The sequence below is a fragment of the Centrocercus urophasianus genome, unplaced genomic scaffold, assembly GCF_019232065.1.
Source record: "Centrocercus urophasianus isolate 14NV4802_14NV808 unplaced genomic scaffold, USGS_Curo_1.0 seq_30, whole genome shotgun sequence".
In the NCBI taxonomy this organism is placed as follows: domain Eukaryota; kingdom Metazoa; phylum Chordata; class Aves; order Galliformes; family Phasianidae; genus Centrocercus; species Centrocercus urophasianus.
In genome coordinates, this window is record NW_024884867.1 from 7,697,710 (window position 1) to 7,722,444 (window position 24,735).

General features: G+C 49.2%; 1 protein-coding gene across 6 annotated transcripts in view; it reads right to left on the reverse strand.

Annotated features, from left to right (window-relative positions):
• Positions 1-24,735, reverse strand: part of CCDC92 (coiled-coil domain containing 92) — a 52,333-nt gene that overhangs the window by 2,896 nt on the left and 24,702 nt on the right. For 3 of the 6 annotated variants that reach the window (XM_042828992.1, XM_042828991.1, XM_042828994.1), the window contains 6 exons: positions 14,789-14,945; positions 13,133-13,228; positions 11,799-11,914; positions 10,960-11,086; positions 1,134-1,280; positions 795-836 (listed from right to left, as the gene is read on the reverse strand). In XM_042828992.1, the coding sequence (XP_042684926.1) occupies positions 795-836; positions 1,134-1,263 (172 nt within the window). In that variant the 5' untranslated portion in view covers positions 1,264-1,280; positions 10,960-11,086; positions 11,799-11,914; positions 13,133-13,228; positions 14,789-14,945. Of the gene's footprint in view, positions 1-794; positions 837-1,133; positions 1,281-7,516; positions 7,557-7,807; positions 7,863-10,959; positions 11,087-11,798; positions 11,915-13,132; positions 13,229-14,788; positions 14,946-24,735 lie in introns of those variants that run through there. The other 3 variants (XM_042828993.1, XM_042828995.1, XM_042828996.1) reach the window with 3 other exon arrangements.

Genomic DNA, 24,735 nt, shown 5'->3' on the forward strand with positions numbered 1-24,735 from the left:
TGGAAAAGGTGAGGAGTTAGTGCCACTCACTATAGTTTAAAAGATGCTTCATGCATTGAGAACAGGGATTACAGAAATTATTCTTGCAGAACTTGCTCCAGATTGGAGCTATCTTGCAAATTTTCTGGTCATTAAGAAGAACTTCTCCCCCAGTTAATGCCAGGTGGCTGGTGAGCATGATGGAACAGCTGTCTCAGCTTACCAAGAGAGGCTGAAGCTTTAGCTTTGGCCATTCACAGATGGCTGAAGCCTGTGACTCTGGAGGCAGAGTGGGTTCTCCTTGCTGCTGTAGAAGTCTCTCTGGGGCTCAGGTGTCTGAGCCTGCCTGCCTTCTCTTCACAAGAACGCTACGCATCACTCAAGCTAGGGGATCTTGCACTGGTGAGGGCATGCCCTCAGGGACAGGCTGACCCCACCATAGGGTGATGTCTCTAGTTATTACAGCTGGACACTTTCCCAGCTGCTCAGAAGAGATCTGCAGCCTGAATTTCTCCAATAAGAAGCCCATCTCCATCTTTTTAGGCCCATCTCCCTACCCTTTCCCCTCTGGGTTGTGGGTCCCTGCCCCATTAGCCATGGAACCAGGCCTAACCAGCCTGTAAATATTTAACACTTACGACATTTACTTCATCAATAACAATGATTCTGAAAAGGAGAAAGCTACTCTTACACCATTTGAATTTATAGCCAACAATATCCCACTTGCAAAGTATTCTCACCTACTTGTAACAGAGAAAATAAAACATGAGGCAATTTAATGTGAACATCAAAGAAAAATGCTATGTATTCCTTACCTGACAAGTCTGAACTCTTCACAGTCAGCTCATAGGTTAGGTCTGAGGGAAATAAATAGTTACTTTTTTTAGGACAGCAACATATAAGCCACTCAGTAAGCACATTTAAAATAACAGGAGATGCACTGCCAGTTATCAAATCTTAAGCAACCAGAACAAGAAGGTAACAGGCTTTTATTTTTTTTTAAAATAATAATAATAATAAAATCACTGCTTAACGATCACACTTGTCATGCCCTGAGATACATAAATCCAAAAGATACACTGTGATGGGCTCTACAGCAGTTCCCCCATCCTTGTGAGAAGAGGCAAGCAGTGACCCAGCGCCCTGCCAGCTACCTGTGCAGTGCTGCTGCAGGCGCCGGATCTCGGCATGCAGGCCCTTCAGGGTGCTGGCGTGTTCTCTCTGGAGAAACAAGAGGTTCTTCTGGGCACTGTGCAGCTGATTCTCCAGGTTTGAAGTTGCCATCCTGGCATGCAGTTACTCTGCCAGTGAACAAGAGGTAGAATTGTATCAATGACTTCACTTGCAGATAGATATAAAGACTCTCACTCTGCAACCTGGTTCAAGACAAACAGCTGAATTATACTGTTAATGAATTAATATGTAACCAAGCAAGTGCCTCAAAAGTGAAAGGTTTTCCTGTTTCATGCTATTTCAATCGGAAGTACTCTCATTTCAGACAGCCTAATTTAACTCTAGGCCAGAGCAGCATAGGGAACTCATTTTTTTGGAGTTAACACATTTAAAGGATTAACTTCAGACAAAGTCACTAATCCTGTTATAAGATAAAAGTAGAGTTCTGAGAAACGGGCCATAATGCCTCTGTCTAGCTGGGGGTTTTCCATTTACCTCCGGGGATACAGGAATTAGAAACTTCCCTGGACAATAACACAGGAGAAAGGACTAAATTGCACCGTCACTACAGAGAAATACAAAACAAGGGATCCTTAATGCAGCTGAGTGCAGCCACGCACACTGCACTGGGAGGAGAGCTCTCTGGCTGCTGCTGCCTGCTATTGCATTTCCTCACTGTGCTCCAGCCAGCATTAGTGCAGTCCCCACGCCACCAGAGCCTGGCACACAGGCCGCAGTGACACAGTGAGTAAGATGGGGGCCAAGCAGAACATGTCATTTAAACAGTAAACTTGCAGAACGGGCAAGTTCTGGAGAGCCAGAGCGATGGGCAGCAGCACATAATGGATGGGAATCTCACAGCCATCGGGGGGAGAAATGCCATCCTCCCCAGGGCAGCACGCAGCACAGCAGCCTCCTCCCAGGAGCAGCAAGGACAGGTCTGTGGGAGCAGCCGGTGATACTGAGTGCTGCCGGGAGCCACGGCATCCAGCAAGGAGACAGGAGGCAATGCTGGGTTCAGCACAGCTGAGGCTTTGCTTTGCCATGTCACTACTAAGGCCCTATTCGGTTATTTAAGTTCTGTAAGTTCTGTAAAAGCAGTTGCATTATTTAGATTACAGAGATTCTCACTGCCTGGACAACCGTGTACAACTGTGGAACCCCATGCTGTGCAAGAGACATATCTTAATTCTGTTCCCTGGCAGGAGACACAGACAACCTTAATTGGTTCATATTGGTACGTAAAATGTTTTCCATTGTGCTCTTTGTGGTGTGTAGTTGTAAGACACAAATTTCATTCTACACATTTAAAATAAGTAGAACACACACCCCGAGAAAGCAACATGCTTCTGTCATTTATAAAGATAACACAGCCCTGCTTTAACTGTACATCTTCCATTACAAAAGGAACTTTTGATGTTTTATCAGGGCTGTAAGTCTTGACACAAACATGTCTGCACGCAGCCTTCCCAATTCCATGGAAATGAGAGTGACAGCAGGACAGAACCAGCTTCAGAGCGAGTGCCGTCAGCAGGGCAGGAGCCGAGAGTGCACAGAACACCAAGGCTCAAAGGGATGTTTATCAAATGTATTTCCTGACAAACACTGAGCAGCAGCAGCACTAAGTAACCAAGCAGCCTATATGTGGCACTCTGAGACCTTCACTACCAGTGGTTACTCAGCATTGCCAGGTTTGGTGTCTCTGTCACCTCAACAGACAGCAAATTCATCCCTAGCAACAAACAAAAATGAGAAGTATTTACAACTCGACTCCTCAAAAATACACTTATTTTTAACCTTTTAACTTCCAATGTGAGAAAAAGCAAAACAGACTGTCACTGTTAATCTCTTCATCTATTTTTCCATTTTCAGTTTGGTTTCTTGCATTTTAAAGACCACACCAGGATTACCTAGTCCGAAGGAAAATAATCAGAGGCAGGCTAGCTTTACTGGCGAAGGCAGAAGATAAAAATGATCAGCACCAGAGCATCATTTCCCCTGCAGCACTGGTAAGTTAATCAGTGAGCGCAATTAAACCAATCCGCTCTGATGAGTTTCAGCTGCAGCCCCTCCGTAAGCAGAGGTCCCTCCCTCCCTTCTGATGGAGATCACAGGGCTGGCATTCCCCCAGGCCGCCCACAGCCATGGCAGAGGTGATGTGGAAGGGAAGTGCCCCATGGTGCAGCCACAGCACAACATTCATGGACAGCAGCTCCAGTGCTTTTCCTCCCTCATTTGTGCACTAGGAATTTCCTTCTAAGCTGCAGAAGCACTCACACCGCAGTCTGCACAGCTCTCACACACCAGTGCATCACATGCGTTTTCCCCACCTCTTATTTTTCCCCCATAGGAACTTTGTAGCCAGTACCTAACTAGAGAGCAGGCCAAACTAACAAAGCAGAAGCCAGCTACTGAGAATATACTCCTCTTCCTAGAATGGCATCACGTGCCCTACAGATAATACAGCCAAATTGGACACAGGATGACTGGAGACAGAGGCAGGATGCACAGTGAAACAGGCCAGCAGCCCGGCTGACCTAGGAGGGAATGGTCCTCAGCATGGCCATACCCAGCACACCCAGAGCAGGAGCTCCACAGATGGAACACTGCTGGTGTCCCCTCCATGAAACACCGTGCTAACAGGGACTGCTAAAATGCAGTTTCAGGATTGCAATAAACTCCTGCTCTTCCAAACCGTAGTGAATGTGCACTGGCTACAATCAAGAAGTGAATTTAAGGAGTAAAAATGCAGGTGTCAGCCAAGTCCTTAGCAGCCCAGATGAGCAATCTTCACCCTCACCATGGAAATCAGTGGGACAGATTTCAAAGCAACCAACTCCTGGCTGGATTTCATGAGACAGATTAAGCCAATGCTGGAAAGAAAGCTGTGACTGCATACACCACAGAACAGCTCTGTCACCATGGTTTTTCCTCCTTCCTCTTCAGTGCTTTTTCATTTATTTTATGATGTTCTTATACAAAAAGTATCACGTGGTGCAGAGCTGCCACATTGAGCCGCCATCCCTACCTGGCAAACAGCAGCCAGGGATGCATGTGTCATTGGATAAAGATGACAAAGCATTAAAAGGGGCAGAGTGCTGTCTGACACCACAACAGTAACACAGCCCTCTCCTTACAAAGTGAGGCCAGCACCAAAGCCCGCTTCCCAAGCTTTATTTGTATGGTATGCTGCATTCCATCCTTGCACATGCACTATTTCTCATTTCCCAGCATCACAACCATCACAAAACATCTCTAGCTATAGCTGCAGATGTAGATCTGGAGGCAGCTCAGATTAAGCCTATGAACAAGAGACTCCAAGGCCCAACTTCATCACACGCTCATCACAAACAACTGCTAGCTTTTCAACAGACAAATCTTGCCTTGCAGAAGCCAAGCAGGCTGTGGGCCTTTTCTGATCGTAGGCACATGGATGGAGTTCCAAATACATCAGTGAAGTGAGTGTTATTTCGGGGCTGTGCTCGGTGCTGGGCACAAGGTCAGAGCACACCTATGCCCCACTGCAAGGGAAGAGCCAGAAGATGCTCATCTATGGTTTTAGACACAGCCTAAAGGAAACCACTGGAACGAAGCCCAAGTGACTGTAGTCATTAAAGCCACCCACTTGGTATCCACTGCACAAACCAGACGGGGTGACTGTCACCTGGGAAGCCACCTCAGCTCCCTGCCAGCAGATACGGGCAGGCTATGATCTTCCTCTCCACTGCTACCCAGCCATCACTCCCTTGGAACGTGACAAAATCTGCCAGAATGCTTTCTGTATGCAGCACAAAACACAACCTCCAGAACCAATTAAGGACATAAGTTCTCTTGGAAGAACCTTATATTGAACCGACCAAACATTCCTAAATGTATCCCTAACAACAAAACGCCAACCAACAGACACTTAGCTGTTCTTTGCTTAGATCAGCTCTCCCATCTCCACACACTTATGCCATCCCAATAGTGTTTGTTCAGCTTATTTCAAAGGACGTCCTGAAGGAAACCACGCAGTCTCTCTCTCCACAGTCAGCTCAAGCTCTGCTATCCTGCACAGGCATTTGCTTTGCCCCCTAGAGCCAGCCCTATGCCACATTTTTCCTACTGGTGCAGCCCCAGCAGTAGCACAGCCCCATTCCCTCCTATTGCACAAGTTCAGATTTACAGTCACCCCTCAGTGCTCTGTGCACTGGATGGAGCCCCTCTCACCAGGCACTACTTCCCACAGCTGGGCTCTCAGACCTGCACACGGCCCTGCCCTCAGCATGCCATGCACTGCACAGCCACGGCCTTAGAACAACAACGAAACGTGAAAATGGGCTGCAGCAAAGGTTTGAGAGCTGCTGCAGGGAATGCAGTGGCAGCGATTACTTGTCTGTGCACCCACCTGTAAGCAAGGATACCAAGTCTGACTGCACACACAGAACACCGAGACAGTTACAGATGTGGGCACCTGATGCCCTCACAAGGATCCAGGAGAATGAAAAACCAGAAAAACAGAGCTCCACTGCACCTTCACGAGGAGCAAGGAGCAATCAAACACGTGACAAACATGCACACCTCCATCATCAAGGAGCCCTGCCACTGCTGACACAATTCATGTGTTCTTCCCACACAGATGGACGCTTCTAGCAGCAAACCAAGGTACTGCTCCCATTTCTATTATCACCCCTTTTAACACCCCCAGGAGAAACGAGCTGGGAAAGCATCACCAAAGTTATTCACTGATCACACAGATCCTGACCAACACCCATTGTAGCACTGCTGGATGCCCTCACTTACTGCAAGACAACACTTCCCAGGTTCTGGAATAACAGCACTGGGGAGTTTTTGTTCTGCTGTTAGAGAACCAAATCATTAAAAAATGAACACAGAGACAAACGAGGCACCCGTTCACTGTAGACAACACAAATGTATCAGGGAGGCTGGCTCCTACCAACAAGCGAAGCAACCAGAGGGAAGCTCAGCCTCCAGCACCCATACAGGAGCACGTCCCACATCGCTGCCGGCTTGGCAGTGCAGCACCGTGCACTCAGGGCAGGCTATGGCCAACAGCACTGCAGCTCCGGGCAGCGCAGCTCAGCCAGCACAGCTCACTGCAGCACCCCGCCACGGCTGGCAGCACTGCAGAAGGCACACAGGCACACAACCTGCTCTCCATGCTGCTCTCTTTCGCTGCGTTCTGCAGCAAAGCACCGTGAACCAGGCCGCACGGAGCCCAGCCTTGTGCCACTGCCTTTTTCAGCACCAAAGTCCTTCAGCCTTCCCTTTCCGTTTGTTTTTTAAACCACGGCAGCAATAAACCGACAATCAGTGCTGTGTCCGGCCAGAGCACACCCATCTCCTTCAGACACAGATCCCATACGCTGGTCTTTCAGTGAACTGCGGCTCATAAAAGCCCCTCGGTGTTAGCTGCTGTCACCTGTGAGCCATTGGTAAGCATTGGAACGCTGCAGACAAATGAAGCTATCAGTTCTCTGTGCCAAGCCAGCGCCACTCGTTACATTCCTTTCTCTCCTTACTGTGAGAAATGAGGTGAGACGGGAACTTGACCAAAGGGGTGAATTACGTAAACGTTCCCTTTACCCAGGGAGCATCGCAAGGCACTGCCGAACTCAAGGATACAAAAGCAATCCTTGAATATTTTGCTGCTTTAGAACAGTTTCTTAATCCAGGAAGAATAGCACTGGAGCCCAATAGTACTGGAAGTAAAGCTTCAAACTCGATCACTGCAACTGTGTATCTTCTACTACACTGCTTGTAACGCTCAGGACATATTTTGGTGTGCATTACGCCCCAGGTTCTGGAATAACAGCGCCGGGGAGTTTTTGTTCTGCTGTTAGAGAACCCAATAATGCAGCAGACCCGAATGAACACATTGCCCTCAATACCTGCAGCCTTCGAGCACACACCGCAGGTTGATTTTTGTCCGTGAAATGATAAAACGCATTAAAGAAAATTGGTCTGAAAGCCCTAAAAGCGTGCAGTTCTACCTGGGATCTGAAATAAAGGGCGCAGCTTTAAGGAACGCAATTAAACTCAGCGACAACGACCTCAACAAGGACGGGGCTGAGGACTGCACGCAGCTCCGGGCCGCTCGGGAGACCTCCGTCTTTTTGGAAGGGAACGGGGAGGAACCGCGCAGACACAGCGAGCGGAGCGAGGGGAGGGCGGAAAGCAAAGGGCGCGGAGCTGCGCCGAATCCACATTCGCTCCGTCGGCAGCCGGCACCGCGCCGCGCCGGGACTCGAATCCCCCGCACGCAGCCACGGGCGCGCCCCAAAGGGTTCGCCAAGCGTGAAGCGGCCCGAGCGCCGGGATCCGGAGCGCCGAGCCTCGCTCCCAACAAAGCCGAGACGATTACCTTCGCCTACGGGCGAGCTACACGGCAGACCGGCGCCGCGTTCGCAGCCGCATCCGATCCGTCCGCACCGCACCGGCCCCGCTCGGCGCGGCCACCCGGCGCGCCCCAACCCCGCAATGCAGATCACCCCCGCCCCGGCCCTCCGCCGCCCGGCCCCGCCCCCGTCGGTTCCGCCGTGCGGCGCGGCATCGAGGGGCCGCCACCCCTGCGGGCGTCGCCGGGGCGACCCGCTGCCCCTCGGCCGGGCGGGGACGCGCGCCGCACCGCGTCTCCTCGTCCGCGGCCCCTCACCTGCTCTCGGCCTTCCGAGGAGCCCTCGGACCGCCGCTACCCGCTCATCGCCTCGCCGAGCCCCGCAGGGCCGCCGCTCGCCCACCGGCCGCGGGGGGGGTGAGAGGTACGGGGGCGTCGGCGCAGGCGCAGGTGCGGTTGCGGCAGCCCGGCCCGTCGCTATGGCGACGCGGGTCAGCGCCGCCGGCGGCCGTTGCCGTGGCCACGCCCGCTCCGGGAGGGCGCGCGCCCGCCCCGCGCGCCGGGAGCGAGCTGTGCGTGCACCGCGCGCACCGTTTGGGGGGGGCGCGTCTGCGGGGGGCGGCACGTGCACGTACAAGCCGTCTGCGCGTTCGGAGCGGCTCCCGACAGCTCACGTGCGCACGCGTTCCCGCAAGTCCTCCGCGTGAAGCGCGGCTGAGCGGCGCGACCGAGAGCGAGGCTGGGATCCGCGCCCTGCGCGCGCGCCGTGTCTCTGCGCTGTTTGCTGCAGGACCACGTGCGGCGGCCTGAGCTGGGCGGGCCCCTCCTCGTGCGTGGCGCGTTCGGGAGCTGCTCCGTGGGGTTTAGAGATCCCTTCCCGCCGCACCGGTTCTGCGACGGGACGGAGCGGCCCCCGCGCAGCGGTGCGGTAGGGACGGCCGGCACGCGGTCCCGCAGCTCAGCGCTGCTGGCACAGCGGTGCTGTGCTCTCTAGCGGGGCGCTGTGAGCATCGGTGTTTGCTTTCAGTTTTTAGCAGCGGCTCCAATAGATCTGCCTGGCCTTGCTCTGGAAGTAGCAAACTGCTCCCTGCAGCAGCGGATGGCCGGAAGGGCTTTGCATGCTTGACATGCATTGACCAGAACACCGAGTGCGCGCTGGCCTTATTCATTAAATGTGCGCGTGAACTGACCTGCTGCCCGAATGCAAAGCGTTGCTGTGGCTGCGAGGAGGCAGCAGCCCTTTGCTGGGTCGGCTCCTTATCTCCACCCACCAACCACGCGTTTGAACAATCCATTATTTTTCAGCACTAACTCAGCAGGTGGATGTAAGCCAGGACGGTGACTGCACATTTCCTAACAGTGTGAAGCACTTCCCACCTTTCAGTTATATCATGGGCCTTTCGCAGGAGCCAGGGCTCCTGTTTCAATCAGAAGATGTGTCATCAGGGTCCAAATCTGCTTTCCAAAAGCTCTTCAGTTGAACAGCTGAGCTCAGTCAGTCCACAAGACACAGAGCCCAAACCTCGGGTCACTAACAGAAGACCAAGTGGATTTTTTTCCGGGGCAAAAGAAGACCTGTGACATCTGCATGTCATGTTTAAAGCTTTTGCAAAAACAACAACAGCAAAATCTATCAGCAGTCACTGACAGATGCTTGTGTGCATGCCCAGGCTCTGCCCATTGCATTCTATTGGAGATCAGCAGGGTAAAGGGCAGTGACCCCTGTGTTCAGGGAGCACAGTATGGACACACAACCACCTGCATTCTGTCCGACCTGCTGGATGTGCTGTAGCTGTTACCATGCAGTAACTCTCACTGCATACATTCACACACAAATCTGTGATTGCTTCCTTTCTGGTCAGTGATGGAGTGGCTCTGGAGGAACAGATTCTCAGTGGGAGATGCACCCTTGGGCCAGAGAATTGTTAAATCATCAGCATCAAGAAACCTCCTGCAATGGGACCTGACAGCTGTACGGTACTAGGCTGAGGCTGTGTTTATTCTGGAGTATTTGCCTGGCTAACACAGAGCTTTTTTTTCTCTCTGAGTAATTTCCCATCACTGCTACCACATGGGTTCATTTCCATGGCAGAGGAAGAGAGGAGGCACTGGAGCTGTCAATAGCTGAATCAGTACCATCATCCCAGCAAGAGCTGGAGCTGATGCTCTCTTCCCCACAGGGTACAAGCAGGCAGACAGCACAAAATCCTGCCTGCACCTCAGTGAATTCAAGCGCAGAAGAACTGCAAAACTACAGCAGGGGGTCCAGAAAACCCTCCCCCAACCACTGTGTTGTAACCCTGCTGAGTGTTCGGCACCCCACTGAGTCACCGTGGCTCTGTGCACAGTCCCACCACCAGCTCAGGTCATGGAATCATAGCATCATCAAGGCTGGAAAAGACGTTTACGATCCCCCAGCCCACCCCCACCGTGCACACTGAGCACGTCCCTCAGTGCCACATCCCCATGGTTCCTGACCACCTCTGGGGATGGTGATCCGCCACCTCCCTGGGCAGCCAGTGCCTGTGCCCACCCAGCAGAGCTTTATACCTTGTTGGACAGAGGGAGGGAGGAACGCAGCACTCATTTTGCAGATGGGAGATTCAAGGCATGGAAATATTAAATAACCTGCCAGAGCACACTGGGAAGCTGAGCTACACTGCTGGAGGGCTTGCCTCACATTTTGAAAGAAACGATCTCTATTCCCATGGAACAGAACAGGCTTACTGCTAGCTAGGGAAGTACAGATGCCTGTAATCTGCTTTGCAAAGAAAATGGGTTTAAACAATCGGAAAACAGCACAGGATCTGAGTGTGCACTGTGAATTGAAAACACACTCTAGCCTAGAGGTGCAGCATTCTGCCTCTACACAACTCAGTGCTCTGTTGCCTCCAGGTGAGAAAAAACAAACAGGTTTTGTTTCCACTTCCCTGATAGTGGCTGGTACTGACCTGCAAATTGGTGTCATGTGTGGCTTTTTTTTTCTTTTTTCTTTTCCTTTTTCCTAGGCTGTAAAATAATTAGGCCTGTTCCCCAGTTAGTTTTGTTCCTTGCTTCTGGGAGGGTTTGTGCTTGCTGCTGAGGAGCACTGCATGTCTGGGAGCTGTAAAGATGTCTGTGGTTTTATTGCTAGACTTTTACAAACCTCAGGTTTGTGCTTTTATGATGATGACTGCTGTGAGGACATTTAAAAATACTGTGTTTCACTGTGCTGATCTTCTTCTTGAAGTTTCAGGGAGTTGGGAGTCACTGGCAGAATGCACCAGGTTGGCTGAGGAGAACTCCTTCACCCCAAGTCCTGCCTTTGCCAAGCTGGAGAGGCACAGGCTGTGTTCACTGATTAAACTGACATAGGTCCAAGGGAGTGCAGAGCTGCGTCAGAACAAAGCAGGGCATGCTGTGGTGTTCACAGCCCCCTCTTACCTTAGACTAGCAGTAATACTGAGACACAGGGATGCACTGGCACTTGCCTGCTGTTAAGCTGTATCAACTCTCTCATTACCAGTCAGGGGAATTCTAAAACCTCATCGTTCTGCCTTGAAGTTACAGGATTGTTTCCATTAGCTTGCTGAGAAGACCAGAAAGGCACATGGGAACCTGCAGACACAAAACTTGTGGTCAGTTTTGGCTCTCATCTTTTTATCGTGTTCGATTTCAAAGGAGCCCAGAGAACCTGGCAACCATTAAGGAGCTGGTAATACAGCTGTAAATTACATTGAAGCGTCCCGAAAAGAGCCGGTTTTCAGCATTTGGAAAGAAGAAAGTTAAACTGCATTTACTGTATAAGCCGTGGCAAACACTCAGCCCTTCCAATTGATGGGATGAGGATGGGAACAGCTTAGGTTAGGATATTTTTAGATGCTGGGAGTAATCCTGTATTATTTATTATGGTTTGGTCCAGCCACTGATAATGACAGTGCTGCAGTCACTGAGTCTCTGCCTTAAATAAAGTATTCATGGATGCCATTAAAACGCTGTTGCTCATGTCCTCAGCAGATTTTGCAGTGATGAACTCTGAAATAAAGATAGGAGGAAAGGATGCACGAGCAAAAGGCAGGAGTCACCGGGGGCCCAGCGTGCTGCTTTGCCTTGGCCCTACTGCTGGTCTGTGCCCTTTTGTGAGGCAGATCCCTTCTGTCGGCACATCTCCTGGCTGGGACTGATGCTGTGCAAGCCTCTGGTGCTTGGAATAATAGGGCTGAGATGTCGGTGGAGGATTCTTGGCATCAGAGGGGTGTCAGCAGAAGAGAATCACCAGCCTGAAGTCACTGGGTTGCATGAACACAAAGCTGCTCCATCAGACACAAACCCCTTCTCTGGGCTTGCTGAAGGCAGAGCTGTTCCTGCTGCAGGCTCCTCCGTGGGTCTCCATGCATGGCTGGGGTGTGGGCAGAGCTGGGCTTCAGAGAATGGTTCTGAATAAAACTAGGAGAGATAGAAGGCTTTGTGTTTTGTTTTGTGTTTTCCCATACAGGGTATGGTGGTTTGGCATCTGCCAAGTGAACAGATTAAGAACAGATGGGAAAAGATGTGAAACCCCATTGATCTCTGACGGATTATTTCAGAAACACAGAGCACAAGCACACGCTGGCCCCTTCTCTCATGTCCTTTTTGCAAAGACTGCCCCAAATGTGCTTCATGCTGGTGGAGAGCTCCTCTGCCCCTGCACCTCGGGCAGCTCCAATCTCTTGCCCCTCTCTGCTCTGCCCCTACCAGCCCCCACCATCTTATGCCTCATTCAGGCTGTACTGGGGAACTGCTTATGGAGAAGGGCTGCACTCTGCCCAGTACACAAAGCCTAAAGGCACAGACTCCCTGACAACCCTCCTTTGTCTGCACTGCAAGCGACCAGCTTAGCTCCAATTCGTGGTTGGATTACTGTCCATCTGTAAAACAAGTCAGATTGCAAACTCCACACAACACATCCTTACCCAGTGCTATCCCTAGGCAGAGCATCGCCACATGCATTTTTTATTTGCGGCCAGCAGAGGACACTTGTTTTCTTTGCAAAAAGCTTGCCCTGTGCTTGGATGGGAGAAGGCAAAGAAGAGAAGATTCAGAACTTGGCCACATGTGGGCACTGGAATAGCAAGAGATGGGCCTGGCCTTCTGGCCCCAGGGTCTGGTGGCACCTTTTTCCTTGGCCTTTCACAAGGAGCTTGAGATGTGCCTGGAGCACGCTGTAAATGTGGGGCTGTGCTGTGTTCCCTGGGCCATGTGATGGCTGTCCTCTCCTGTCTGCAGCCCCCAGCTGTGGTGTCACCACAATTCATTCCTTGGGTGGCAGGAGGCCGTGTGGGTGGACTTGGCATCAGGGATGCTGGTAGCAGAGCAGATCTCAGTGCAACATGCAAAGCCTTGGCAAGTGCTGCTGCTGAGCTTGAGTAAAGCTCTCTATTGCATGGGTGGTGATTTGTGGGAAGGTACCCAAAAAAAAAGAGGAACCTCAGTGGAAAGCCCTAAAGGTGCAGGGAACCTTTGAAGTACACTGCACCCACTGTGCTATGTAAAAGTATCGGTCCTATCTGACCACTAAGCATGCCTCTTTAAACCATTTCCTCTAGAGATTCAATGTACCATATGCAGAAAATACAGCCTGAATAATTTTGCACCATGTTTGTGCTCCCAGAAATAAATACATACCTCAGGTCCCGAATGAGGCAGTAGGAGATGCCCAAGGAGCCCAGATGAGTCTGGATTTTGGTTAACCATGCTACATCTTCCCATTCCAACTGTCCTCTGGAAGGAAATAATTAGTCTTGAATCACAAGAAATCTTGTTTTTAACCGAGCCACCTGGATCAATCAGTATTCAACTAATCTGTACCACAAACCAGCCTTAATATATTTCTCTGAGGAGTATGTGAAAATGGCGGAGCCTTCCAAGCACGGGAACAGCACTTTGCAGGCTGTGTGGTGCTGGAGCTGAGCCTGAGCATGCTCTGTGGTCTTTGCACCCTACCTGGAGCTCCTATGTCCACCCTGGCTCTTGCTGATCTGATGCTGCAAGGATAGACGGAGCTACAAGCCACCAGCCCCCTCACCTTCCAGCGATCCCATCTGCCTGTAACTGGGACCAGCTTAGGAGAGGAGCTGGAAAGACCCACCCGGCTCCATGATACAAACTGTCTCCAGCCAAAGCTAGCACAAGCCAAACCTCTGGCACAATTTGAAGGACAAAATTCCAGCATGCTGAAGCACGATCTGTATCAGGAGACAGATAGGCAGAGCTTGGATCCATATCAGTAGACCAAAAGTCTTTGCTCAGTGACCCTGCTCTGGCCATGAAAGTCCCACACTGGACTTTAAAGATTTGTCAGCTGGAATCAAACAGCTTTCTGGTTCCTTTCAGGCCACATGAGTGAGATGTACCAAGACTTCCTATTCCATTAACAAAGACTGCTGGCAGGCCTATATTTGATGACTGTCTAAACAATATGAAGAGGTGGTGATTTGCTGGCGACGTGTGAAAACAGGCAACAAATCAGCTGGCAACATGCATGGGATTGAACTTAAAGCAAAGCAAAAGGAAGATGACTTTGAATGGGCTCCAAAGGTCATGGGGAAACAAGCAAAAATTGATACAGTTCACTGGAAAACAGAGCAAGCAGAAGGAGCACTGAATCTTCTTGGCACTGAGAGCTGCTGGCATCTATTTGCAACAAATGTATTTCTGTGTTAAAAAAGAAATGGATGCGAAGGAAGGCTGCTGGTGTAAAAAAGATGAACGGGTACACAGAGACCTGTCTGTAACAGCCCTGAGGATGCAGAAAGCGTGGTGCTGGGAAGGGCTGAGTGCACCAGAGTCAGTGGGAGAATCACCCTCAGGCCGATACAGGGAGCTTGGGAGCCAAGGAATGGTTCAGCCTAACTGTGGTGGGATGTCTGAGCAGAAGGAGAAAGTTGGGTAGTTTCGAGGCTATTCAGCTATGTTAAGGTGTGCTCTCTGAAACACTACTGACACACACAAGTCAAAAGTTTTCACCATTTGGCAGTTTGGTTGGCACAACATTAAATTATCCCTGCAGCTTGGGGCTGACAGCAAGTGCTTTTCAGACATAGCTAGATGTTCTAGAAAGGATAAAGCAAGCAGGAAAATCACACATATCCCCTTCTCTCTTGGCTGTTAGCAAGGGCAGAATCTAGCCATCAGAAATACCACAGCACACACCAAACCAAGAGGGTATCACTGCCCCCAGCCAAAGGCACTGGGCACTGGGGACACAAGGGAGAGCTCCTCGAAGGTCCCAGTCTCAGGTCTGATAGAAATGGCTTGGTTTTGTATTGACAAAAATTGTACCTGCTCCAAGCCCCTGCATGTCCTCTGCCATGGGTTGTGAGTGACACACGAGCTTCATCTGAGGGAGGAACATCTCGGTGGGTTCTGGTCTGGGTGGAGGCGTGGGTGTTGCTCGATGCCAATTCCAATTCCTAGCAGGAGTCTGGATAAGTCTGTGCTGGGAAATTGCAACATAGTACATTGTGTTAATTAATGCCAAACAGGAAGGCTTTCAATGCACATCATCAAGAAAACCTTTAGCAAACACTAGATTCCTTCTGTCCACGGGTATCTCATAAAGAACATTTATATTTATGACGTGGCAATGGAAATACATCTCGAGAGAACACTGCCCAGCACACCCGTAACGCTGAGTGAGGCTCAAATTGTCTGACGTGCGCAGAAGGGAACACCATTCCGTTCATTCATGCTCTGGAGTGCTATTTTCACCACTGGCAGCTCCTGCTGCACTAACTAAAATACTTCTGATTCAGTCCAACAAGTTTTTTTTTCCAGGTTTGCTTCTCCACAGTGAAACCACAGATCGTGCTATAAGGAGAGCTCCGAGGCTTGACAAGTCTAGAGTTACTGTAGGTTGCAGCGGTTGGATCCGATCCTAAAACAATGAAACCGAATGTGAAAAAGACACAGATGGCTGTCGCCTCTGTGCCATTTGGAGTGGTTTTTGGTTTCCAGCCAGCCATCCCCATGCCACAGTTATGCAAATAGAAGCAACAGCATTTGATGCGGCGGTATACACAACTCTAACAGACTGTGGCATGAGGGATAAAATAGCCGGGTGTTTCTGAAGAGGGTGAAATGATCACCGTGTCAGCTTCAAGGACAGAGGATTTGAGGACACGGGGTGAGGCCTTTGCCGTGGCTTTGCTGTGGCTCTGATGCTCCTGGACACCTGCACGCCCATGGACGTGCCATTCTGCAGAAGTGCAAATGTCTGGTGGAGCCTCAAAGTCCTCTTCCATCATCCTTGGCCCTGAAGAACGGCTTGCTTGTCCTCTCTGTGCAACAGCAGCTCCTTAGAACAGGGCACGCTTGAGGTTCTGAGCCCTGCTACCCCACAGCTAATGGCAGTGAGATCTGATGAGAAGAGGAATGAGAAGAAGCCATGGGAAAACAGCTCAAATTGCCATGACCGAGCATGCACCGCTGAGGTCCGGACACTGAATTTCAAGAAGAAACAAACAGAATTGGAGTCTCCCATTAAAAATGCCGTTCTCCACTGAGACCTCAGCAACAGAATGGGTTTTGATATCTGATAATTAAACTCCTAATCAACTCCTTTCTAAAAATGCCTTCTCAATCTCCTGTGAGGATTGGGAAGGCTTAGAAATTTAATACAACTCTCTGGTTGGGTTAAACATCAGGCAGGTTTCAGACTATGTTTTACTAGAACCAGATGAATTTCTGAGCTTGAAATCCAGCATACAGAATTGAGTTGGATCTGGTGGCCACCTGTCCTTGTGTTTGTGGTATGAGTAGCTAAATGAAATTCTGGAAAAAAGGGTTATCTTAAATACACACAGGACAGAGCAAATTGAAGAAAGCCCCACTCACTGTTATGTGCATCTTCCCAGCAAGAGGGGAAAATCAGGTTTGTCTCTGAAGTTACATGTGCTCAAGCTCACCTTTTTGACTCTCAGAAGCTGAAACATCAGTCTGTAAGTTCTGCTTTAATTGCATCTTGTGAATTTTCCCTTAACTGCACACTAAATCCAAGCAGACAGTATGCTGAGTTCAGGTAATTAGAAATGTTTTACTGCCAGGGCAAGTCAGTATCTCAGAAGGTGTAAATTGGTGCAGCTCAGTGCAATTCCTCACCCTTTCTGACTTGATTTGGGTCAGTAATCACCATGAATTGCTCCTTCTCTCTCATTCTCTTTTCATTCTCATATCTGCCTGTGTGTTTATCCACCTTTGTATTTAGGTATAGGAAGGGAAGACAGTTGTGAGTAATAGCTAAATAACCATGATGGATGCGATTTTTTCCCAATCATAATGAAAATTTGCCAGATAAAAGAACAGCACAAGAAGTGATGGCATAATATAATGCCCTCCTTGGAGGTGAGCCAGCACGAAGCTGGGCCCATCAGCAGTCTGAATTGAGGGGAGACAGTATTAGGAAAGACAGAAAAACAGCACTGTGGGATCCCAAATGCAGAAACACAGAATCACAGAACAATCCAAGTTGGAAGGGACACATAAGGATCATCGAGTGCAACTCTTGTATCCGCTGATGATCCAACAGAGACAGCACTTGTAAGGCTTGCTAACGGAAATGATTTCTAACATGCAAAGGCACCAAGTTCTGGTCCCCAAGCCCCATCTCGTGCTGCAGGGCTCTCCTCCCTTTGTGCGAGGAACCACAGGGAGCACAGAGCGAAAACAAATTCAGTTTGTGTCCTCTGCCAGTTTTCCCCAGCTGCAGACTTTGCTCTTTGAAATGGAGGGTATCTGTTCTTTCAAAGGAGTTGTTTGTGTGCCAGTGAGTCGGTCCGTGCACCAAAGGAGCGATGCTGAGGATGGCTGCAGGGTTGGGCAGGGTGTGGGACAGCTGTGCAGGAGGAAGCAGCTCAGCAAACCACAACAAAAGGGACCCGTGGAGACTGGGGAGAGCTTTGAGTGTGGGAAGCTCTGCTGCTAAGGGAGCTGACTGTTCCAGGCTCTCCCACTGCTCACCCTGAGCCCGACTGCTTCATCTCCCACTAAAAGGGAAATGTCTGCGACTGTGGTGCTTTGCTGAGGAAAGAGTCACAAGAAATCCCTGGCGGTGGCTGGCTGGGTTGGCAAGGAGAGCCATGTGGGTGCCTTTGAAATTCCAGTGTGTTGGGCTGTCTGCTCTGCTGACCTCTGCTTCCACAGCACGTGCTCCTGCCGTGTTAGCACTCTGCCTAGGAGGGCCCAGCTCACTGCAAATGGCAGGAGGGAGGTGATACAGGCAGTACCTGTGCAAGAGCACCTGGCTTTGGTAAAGCTCTGCTATTAGTGTTCAAAGTCTCTGGCTGATACAAGAAAATCCAACCATTAGGCTGCTTTCTACCTCAAACAATTTTAGGAAAAGATTGCACTGGTTGGACATTATTGGGCTAAATCTATGTGTTTTACATGGCCATTTTCTTAGATTTTTTTTTTTTTTTTTTTTTTCTCTCAGCAGTTTAAAGAGACAGTTGTTTTTCTTGCTAATTCTTTCCTCCCAGGTGCTGATAGGGATCTCTGTAACATGAGGCCAGCTGGAAGAAATTCAAGCTGCTTTCTGAATGTTGTTTTGATAGAGTGCAGGGGATGTGTCTTTGAAGCTGCTGGGCTTGAGAGATGTCCCTGATTCAAGAGACATGCAAGAGGTGATTAAGCTCTTTTCCTAGAGCAGCCTTGGAGCCCATACTTGTGAAAGCACAGCCACTTGCTGCTGTCACTTCACACTGATCAACGGAGGAGAAAGAACTGAGGAAGGTGTTATTTCTGCAAGCTGGGAGGTGAAGGGTGTTTGGCAGAGCCATCTCCATGTACAAGGCGAAGCTGCAGCCTGGCTGCAGTGGCTGAATGGCCCAGGTCAAGTGGAGGTGTGAAGATACCCTGCTTTGTGCTTTGCGTCTCAGCCCTCTGTTGAACCCGGAGTAGAAAAGGGAACGAGGCAGTTCCCATCTTTCTGCCTTCCCACTTGAAATGGTGGCATATTTCAAAGTCACTTGTTGAAAGCAGAAAATGCTGCTGGCAAATGCGTGAGATGAGTCGAGGCAATAACCCTGCAGCAGGACACTGAATTGTGAAGATTTTCACGGGGGAGATAGTTATTGTGTTTTCTGTTTCTTTGCTTTTTTTTTTTTTTTTGACTTTTTTTTCCCCTGTAGCTCCTTTGCTTCTATTTGTCCTTTCCTGCTGTACCCACCATGGGAATGGCCCCATGACACTGTGCTGCAGTCAGTCAAGCAGCAGCTGTCCCTGGACCAACAGCTGTCCCTGTGTGGGGCAGAAAGGAGGTGATGGCCAGTGTGCCCCTATCTGGCCCATCTCCTATCCTGTCTGCTCCTGTCCTGATCCCTCTCTGGTGGATGCTCCTCAGACATCACTGTTCTTTCCTTCCCTGTACCCTTTCAGCCCAGGCTGAAAATCCCCATGCAGTGAGCTCCGGTGGTGTGAGGGAGACAGTGCCATGAGGCACTCCCACTTCATCAGCTTCTCGGGAGCAATAGGGGAGATGAAGAGACAAGGCCTCTAAGGAAAGAGATTCAGCTTAATGCTTATATTACTGATTCAGTCCTAGTTCAACTCAGAAACCTAGGGCTCTCCTCTGAGGCAGGCTTTCAGAACAGCCCCGTGGTTTCCTGAGCTCCGGCTCTGTTTGGCTTAAGCCACGGCTGCAGGTTTCTGCTTCGGAGGAGAAGAGCCATGACAAGGCTCCAGTGTGGTGGAAAGCTGACAAACCCTCATTAAGGACATCTGTAACATGTGGGGCCTAGGAAGCAAAACAAAGACAGCCAACAGAAGTTGAAGGGAAGCTGCACATGCGCTGGGAGAAGAACCCAGGTCTGCCCGGCTTCACTCCCTCCCCCAGCTTCCCTTTGTAGGTATTTCCTGCGCAGACGGTTTCTATACACATTTCCTGCACAGGTTGCACAGCCAAAGTTGCATTTTTAAAATTTTTGTTTTAAACCACACTCTGCAAAGCTAAAGAGTGTGTGTCAGGGGAGCAAAGAGGTATCACACCAAGGCAACTTTATCTGCACAGAGTCTAAGCACATTACCAGCCAAGTTTAACAGACTCTACATCAAATCTCTTAAAGCGTGCAATGGCAAAAGTGCTCTGAGCACTGCCATGTCTACATCTGCAGCGATATTACAATCCCCCGACTTGGGAAAGGACAACACAAGGACGGTTTTTGTCCGGTCAGAGTGCAGGGAGGCAATGTCCCCAAATCTGGATGTGTTTGATTTGCCATGGGTGCTCCCTTTCTTGTATGATTTCAGTGTTGAGGCACAGCTCAGAGGAATCATGTGCACATCTCTGGTCCTGCCTCACAAAGTGGGGAGGGCCTGGGCCACCATCACCGAGGACACCTAATTTCTGCAAATAATGGCAGTGGGGAAATCAAACAGACAGCTCAGGCTCTGCCTTATTTCTCTTGGCTCCACAGCTGAACTGGAACAACTTTTGACAAGTCTAGTGCCAAGGCAAGGCAAGAATGTTTGTAAAAGATGAGGACCCCTACAGATGATCCTGTCTCCTATATATATGCTAATTTACAAGTATCAAACACATACGAGGAGCTTCAGAAGGTTTCTGGAAAAGACCACTGGGATCACTGAGTCCATCCATCCATCCATCCCCACCATGCCCACTAACCATGATCCTCAGAGCCACTTCTTCACAATTCTTGAAAGCTTCCAGGAACACTGACTCCATCAAAGTCCATAGAAGACCCCATAGGAGTGGATGCCAGACTGGCCCAAAGGATGTGAGTAAGATCTGCCAGCTAATTATTGCATCAGTTGTTTAAAGAAACTGACACAGGCAGGGACGATCCCACCCAGATGTGGCACATGTAATTAACACAATGCACAGAACAGGATAAATATCCCCAGATAAGATCCAGGAGTGGCGCTTGTACTGCTCTCTTTGCTTGAGCATCTTGAGACATGTAAAAACATAAAGCAGCACGGAAACCAAATAGAGGGAGCGTCTTGGCAAGAACATCAGCAGACGAACACGTCCTAAGAACACCTCAAAACCACTGGGGACAGGAACCACCCTGTTTGGAGCTGTGCTCAGCATTCATCTGCCCCAAAATTCACAGCATGTGCAGTGATTCTCAGCCCCACATGGCTGTAGCACAGCAGCTCAACCTTTTCTCCCTGGCCTGGAGCAAAGTGCCCAGTGAGTCTCACTCCTCTGACCAGCAAACCCTGACACCAGAAGGATAAAGCTGTCTCCTGAGTTGCCACCCTTGAAACCCAAAGTACAGAATGTGTTTCAAAATAAAGGCAGCTCGAGTGGTGTCAGTTCTGCTTGTGTTTTTTTATATGGAAAATTGTTACTTTAATGTGAGTCATGGGAGTAATTAAGGGATAAATAGCAGCACTGCAGTTCGTCAACACCCTGGTGCCATTGCAAAAGCAAAGGGAAGTGTACACATTCCTACAGAGACACAAATCCAGCCAGGGCATTGGCAAAAAAAAACATTTCAATCCTTTGGGCTTTGACAATCTGCTCTGGTCTTAGTCAGGCTGGTGTCGATCCGGAACAGCCCTGCTTATACCATTGAGCAGAGAATCAGCGAGGTCAGGATTGTGACTGTTCAAATTTATGTCAGGAGGTACAGGACAGAGGAACCAGAGAAGGAAGACAACATACATGGTGGAAGCCCAGATGGATGTTGTTATCAAGACTGCCCCGCTAGAGCAGGGAGAGAGGAGTGAGAAGCAGAGCTGTGCCTGAACTGAACATCTGCGGCCTGAGAGTCAAGTGATGCTGAAGGAGAGAAGAGGGATGCATTCGTGAAGGGATCACTGATAATTCTGAACCACTCTGCTATAGATTCACACAAAGTTCCTTTGAAAACAAAGAAAACAATGCAGTGAGGCACAAAACAGTACAAGGAGATGAGCTGGGAACTGAGCAGTGATGACAGTACCGTATTGCTGCACAACAGGTCAGTGCAGATGGAGTTTGAAAGCAAGACGGCTCTTGGATGGGCCACTGACACTTGCCAGATACAAGAAGGAGCCTCTATCCCAGACATATGGCTGAAGCAGTGACTTTCCTGGCTGGCTGGGAGGCTGTAGCAAGTGGGTTCGTGTGTTCCAAGTCATACTCCCCCCTAGAATTAATCAGCAGTTTGGAAAATATTTATTACAACCCCCTTGGTGTTTCTGCACACATCTCCCTGGCACAATGAAGCACTATTTGGATGTGGCCAATTTACCTGACACCAGGGCTGGCTCATTCAGCGCTCTGCAAGAGGTGCTTGCAGCCTTCCTCCCTTCTGCTCAGCAGATACACACAGATACACCCTATGGACCCCTCGGTGCTGCTGGGGGGCACTGACAGCTGCTGCGGAGGGCGATCTGAGAAGCAGCGTGTGCTGCAACTGCTCTATATTTGCACCTGTCCATGCAGAAAGGCTGTTTCTCATCTGAGATCTATACTGTGGCCCCTAGCTTTATACTCCCCATTCTCTTTGCAAATGACTTCAAGCAACTTGCTTTTCCACTTTCTAATAAGCAATTTAAATGCTAAAGGGCAGCTCCTCTACTGAAGGCAACTGAAGCCAAGAGAGCTGTGACAGTTTATGCCAGCTGAAGATTTGCCTTTAAGTAAATCCTTTAAACTTTCCACTAAGGAGACTAAAATAAGCCGTAGCATGAAACATTAAGAGCAAAGAATGAACTCTGGAGACCAGAGGGATTTGGGAAATGAAATGAGATCCATCTTACTGGCATATTTCCCCCTCTGTCTATTTTTGGAATTTAAAAAATTCCCCCAGATTTGTCTTCTACAGACCAGCTTTTTGTTCACAGACCAGCACTGAGCAGCCCCCTCTTTCACACAGGGCAGGTGAGTTTTGGCAAGCCAACTTACGAAATACAGACCTGGAAACTATTAATATCTTTTACTGCTGGTATATGGCAGGGTTGGTGCAGGTGCCATTTGTTTTCTTTAACGTGCTTTTCAGCTATGCAGCTTGCAACCAAATACGAGATGAACAAGAAGATTTGTAGTTGGTGAGCAAGTTGCGATCAACCCAACTCCTATCCAGAATGCTGTGACGCCGACCATGACTGGGTAGGTTATTAAGCACGGGTTTGAGCATGTGGCTGTGCTAGTGTGTTCATATGATGGAGTGGAAGGCAGCCTGGTTCTGCTCATTATGCTCTGGAAACCTGGGCTCCAACTCCTGACTGTGTGTTAACTCTCAGTGGGACCTCAGCGTGTCACTTGAAGCTCAATTCTCCAGCTGGCTTGCAACCCACATTTTCCATAGACTTTAAATGGAGCAGGGGATCTTTGTTGCCTATGAAAACTGAGACTCCAAACACCTCAGCCTCCCCATGTTTAAAAGAAGGAGGAGAATGTTTTGAGATCAATGGATAAGAACACCTGCAAGCACTAATACCTATGTATCCTGCCAAGATACTGGGAGATTAAGCAAATATTTTGAAGGGCTGTAAGATCTTACGAGGCAGGTATGGGGCTGTTGAGTTTGTCCAGGATATATTTTTCCCTCCTTTTATATGTTTTCCACAAATAGGAGAAGTCAGGCAGAGAACTAAGAGATGCATCCTTTCTTGGTTTGGTTTCAGGCATACTGATATGCTTTGTGAAAACTAAACTAGGAACACCTGCAGAGCCCCCTGATGAGCTCCAGTGGAGGGTTTCTGAACTGAAGAGGAACACATCTAATGGTGCCCTGACGTTTGGTCTGAGTATCTCCAAATGGAGCATAGCTGGAAAAACAAACCGTTTGGGGAATGCCTTGTCTGGCTGCACAGGCCACAGCTTCAAACAGGATGCAATGAAACTAGTAAGAGATTTACTCTGAGGTGAGAGATTTAATCCCTACAGTGTTAAATCTAGGTCCAGTTTGGGGTAGTGCATTTTAAGGAAGATAATAGACTAACTGGAATGTGTGCAGAGAATGAAGTGAATGATAAAAATGTTTTGAAAACATGACCTGTAATGATAGGTGGAAGGAAGTGAGTTTGTTTAGTCTAGAAGGGAGAAGAATGAGGGGAACACGATAATGGTTTTCCAATATTTGCAAGGAGGACAGTCACTGTTCTCCACAGTTTGGGAGGGCCAAGAAGATATCAGTTCAATTTATAGCAACAAAGTTTAAGGCAGGACTGCAGGAAAAGCCGCATCAATACAAAACCCTCAGATGAGCTACCTGGAAGAATGGGAAATGTACATCGTGGGAAGCTTTTAGGAAATGGACTGTAACAATTCATATGCAAACCCAGGTATCTTACAAATCAAACAATGGTGTTTGCAGATGCAGAGATATCAGACTGTGCTGAGCATGGGCAGACTGTTGTTTACACAAAGCGGTGTTGAAAGTCACCCATGTGTGACAGCACTGAATATAAGTTGAATCATTCCAAACGAAATAAACGTAACTGGTGTGGAGATAGAGAACAGCATTAATGTCACCAAAATTGCTTTCAGACCTCATCTCTGTACAATAACGCATTCCTTTAAAATTACTGATGACAAAGGAAATTAGAAAGAAAGGTGACTGCTGTACTGACCTCAACAGCAGAGTGCTACAGCACCTGGAAGGCTTTCAAATCTGGCAGAGCACAAATAACCTACTCCATTATCTGACTCAGGTAATGCAGCCTTCAGAGTTGCACGTTTCTCTTTATCTCTGTCTGCTCTCCCTCTCATCTTTTGTGCCCGAAGAGTAAAAATAGCAACTTCATATGTATTTTTACACTCCTGATCACTGGCTCAAGTCACTGTTCTCACAGCCCTGTCTCCTTGCAGCACGGGAAACTGATCCAGCTGTGCTGCAAGATGGAGAAGGTTCAAGTGTGTCAGCTCCTGGTCAGAATGCGGAAACACTGTGCCAGCAGAAACAGGGTGTGTAGGAGGCTCACATGGCCACTGAATGTGTCTGCAGATACGTGGGCAATACCAGCAACAGAGGCTACTTGTTTACCAGCCCATGCAGAAATCTGTTCCACGCCCCGCATGGGAAGAAGCAGCAGCACCTTGGATGAGTGAAGGCTGCAGGGTGCTGATATTTGGGTGAAAATCCACACCCCACTGTGTTACTCATCCCTCATCAGTCCTCCAAAATCTCCCCCTCCAGGATAGTTTTTTGGACAGCACTGGGATAAATTCTGCTGGAGGATGGCAGAACGGGCCAAGGAGTGAGTCAAAAATACCCACTCATTTGAGGGAATTAAGTAGTGGGGAAGGACTGCGTGCTATTGGTAAGTTGAAAGCT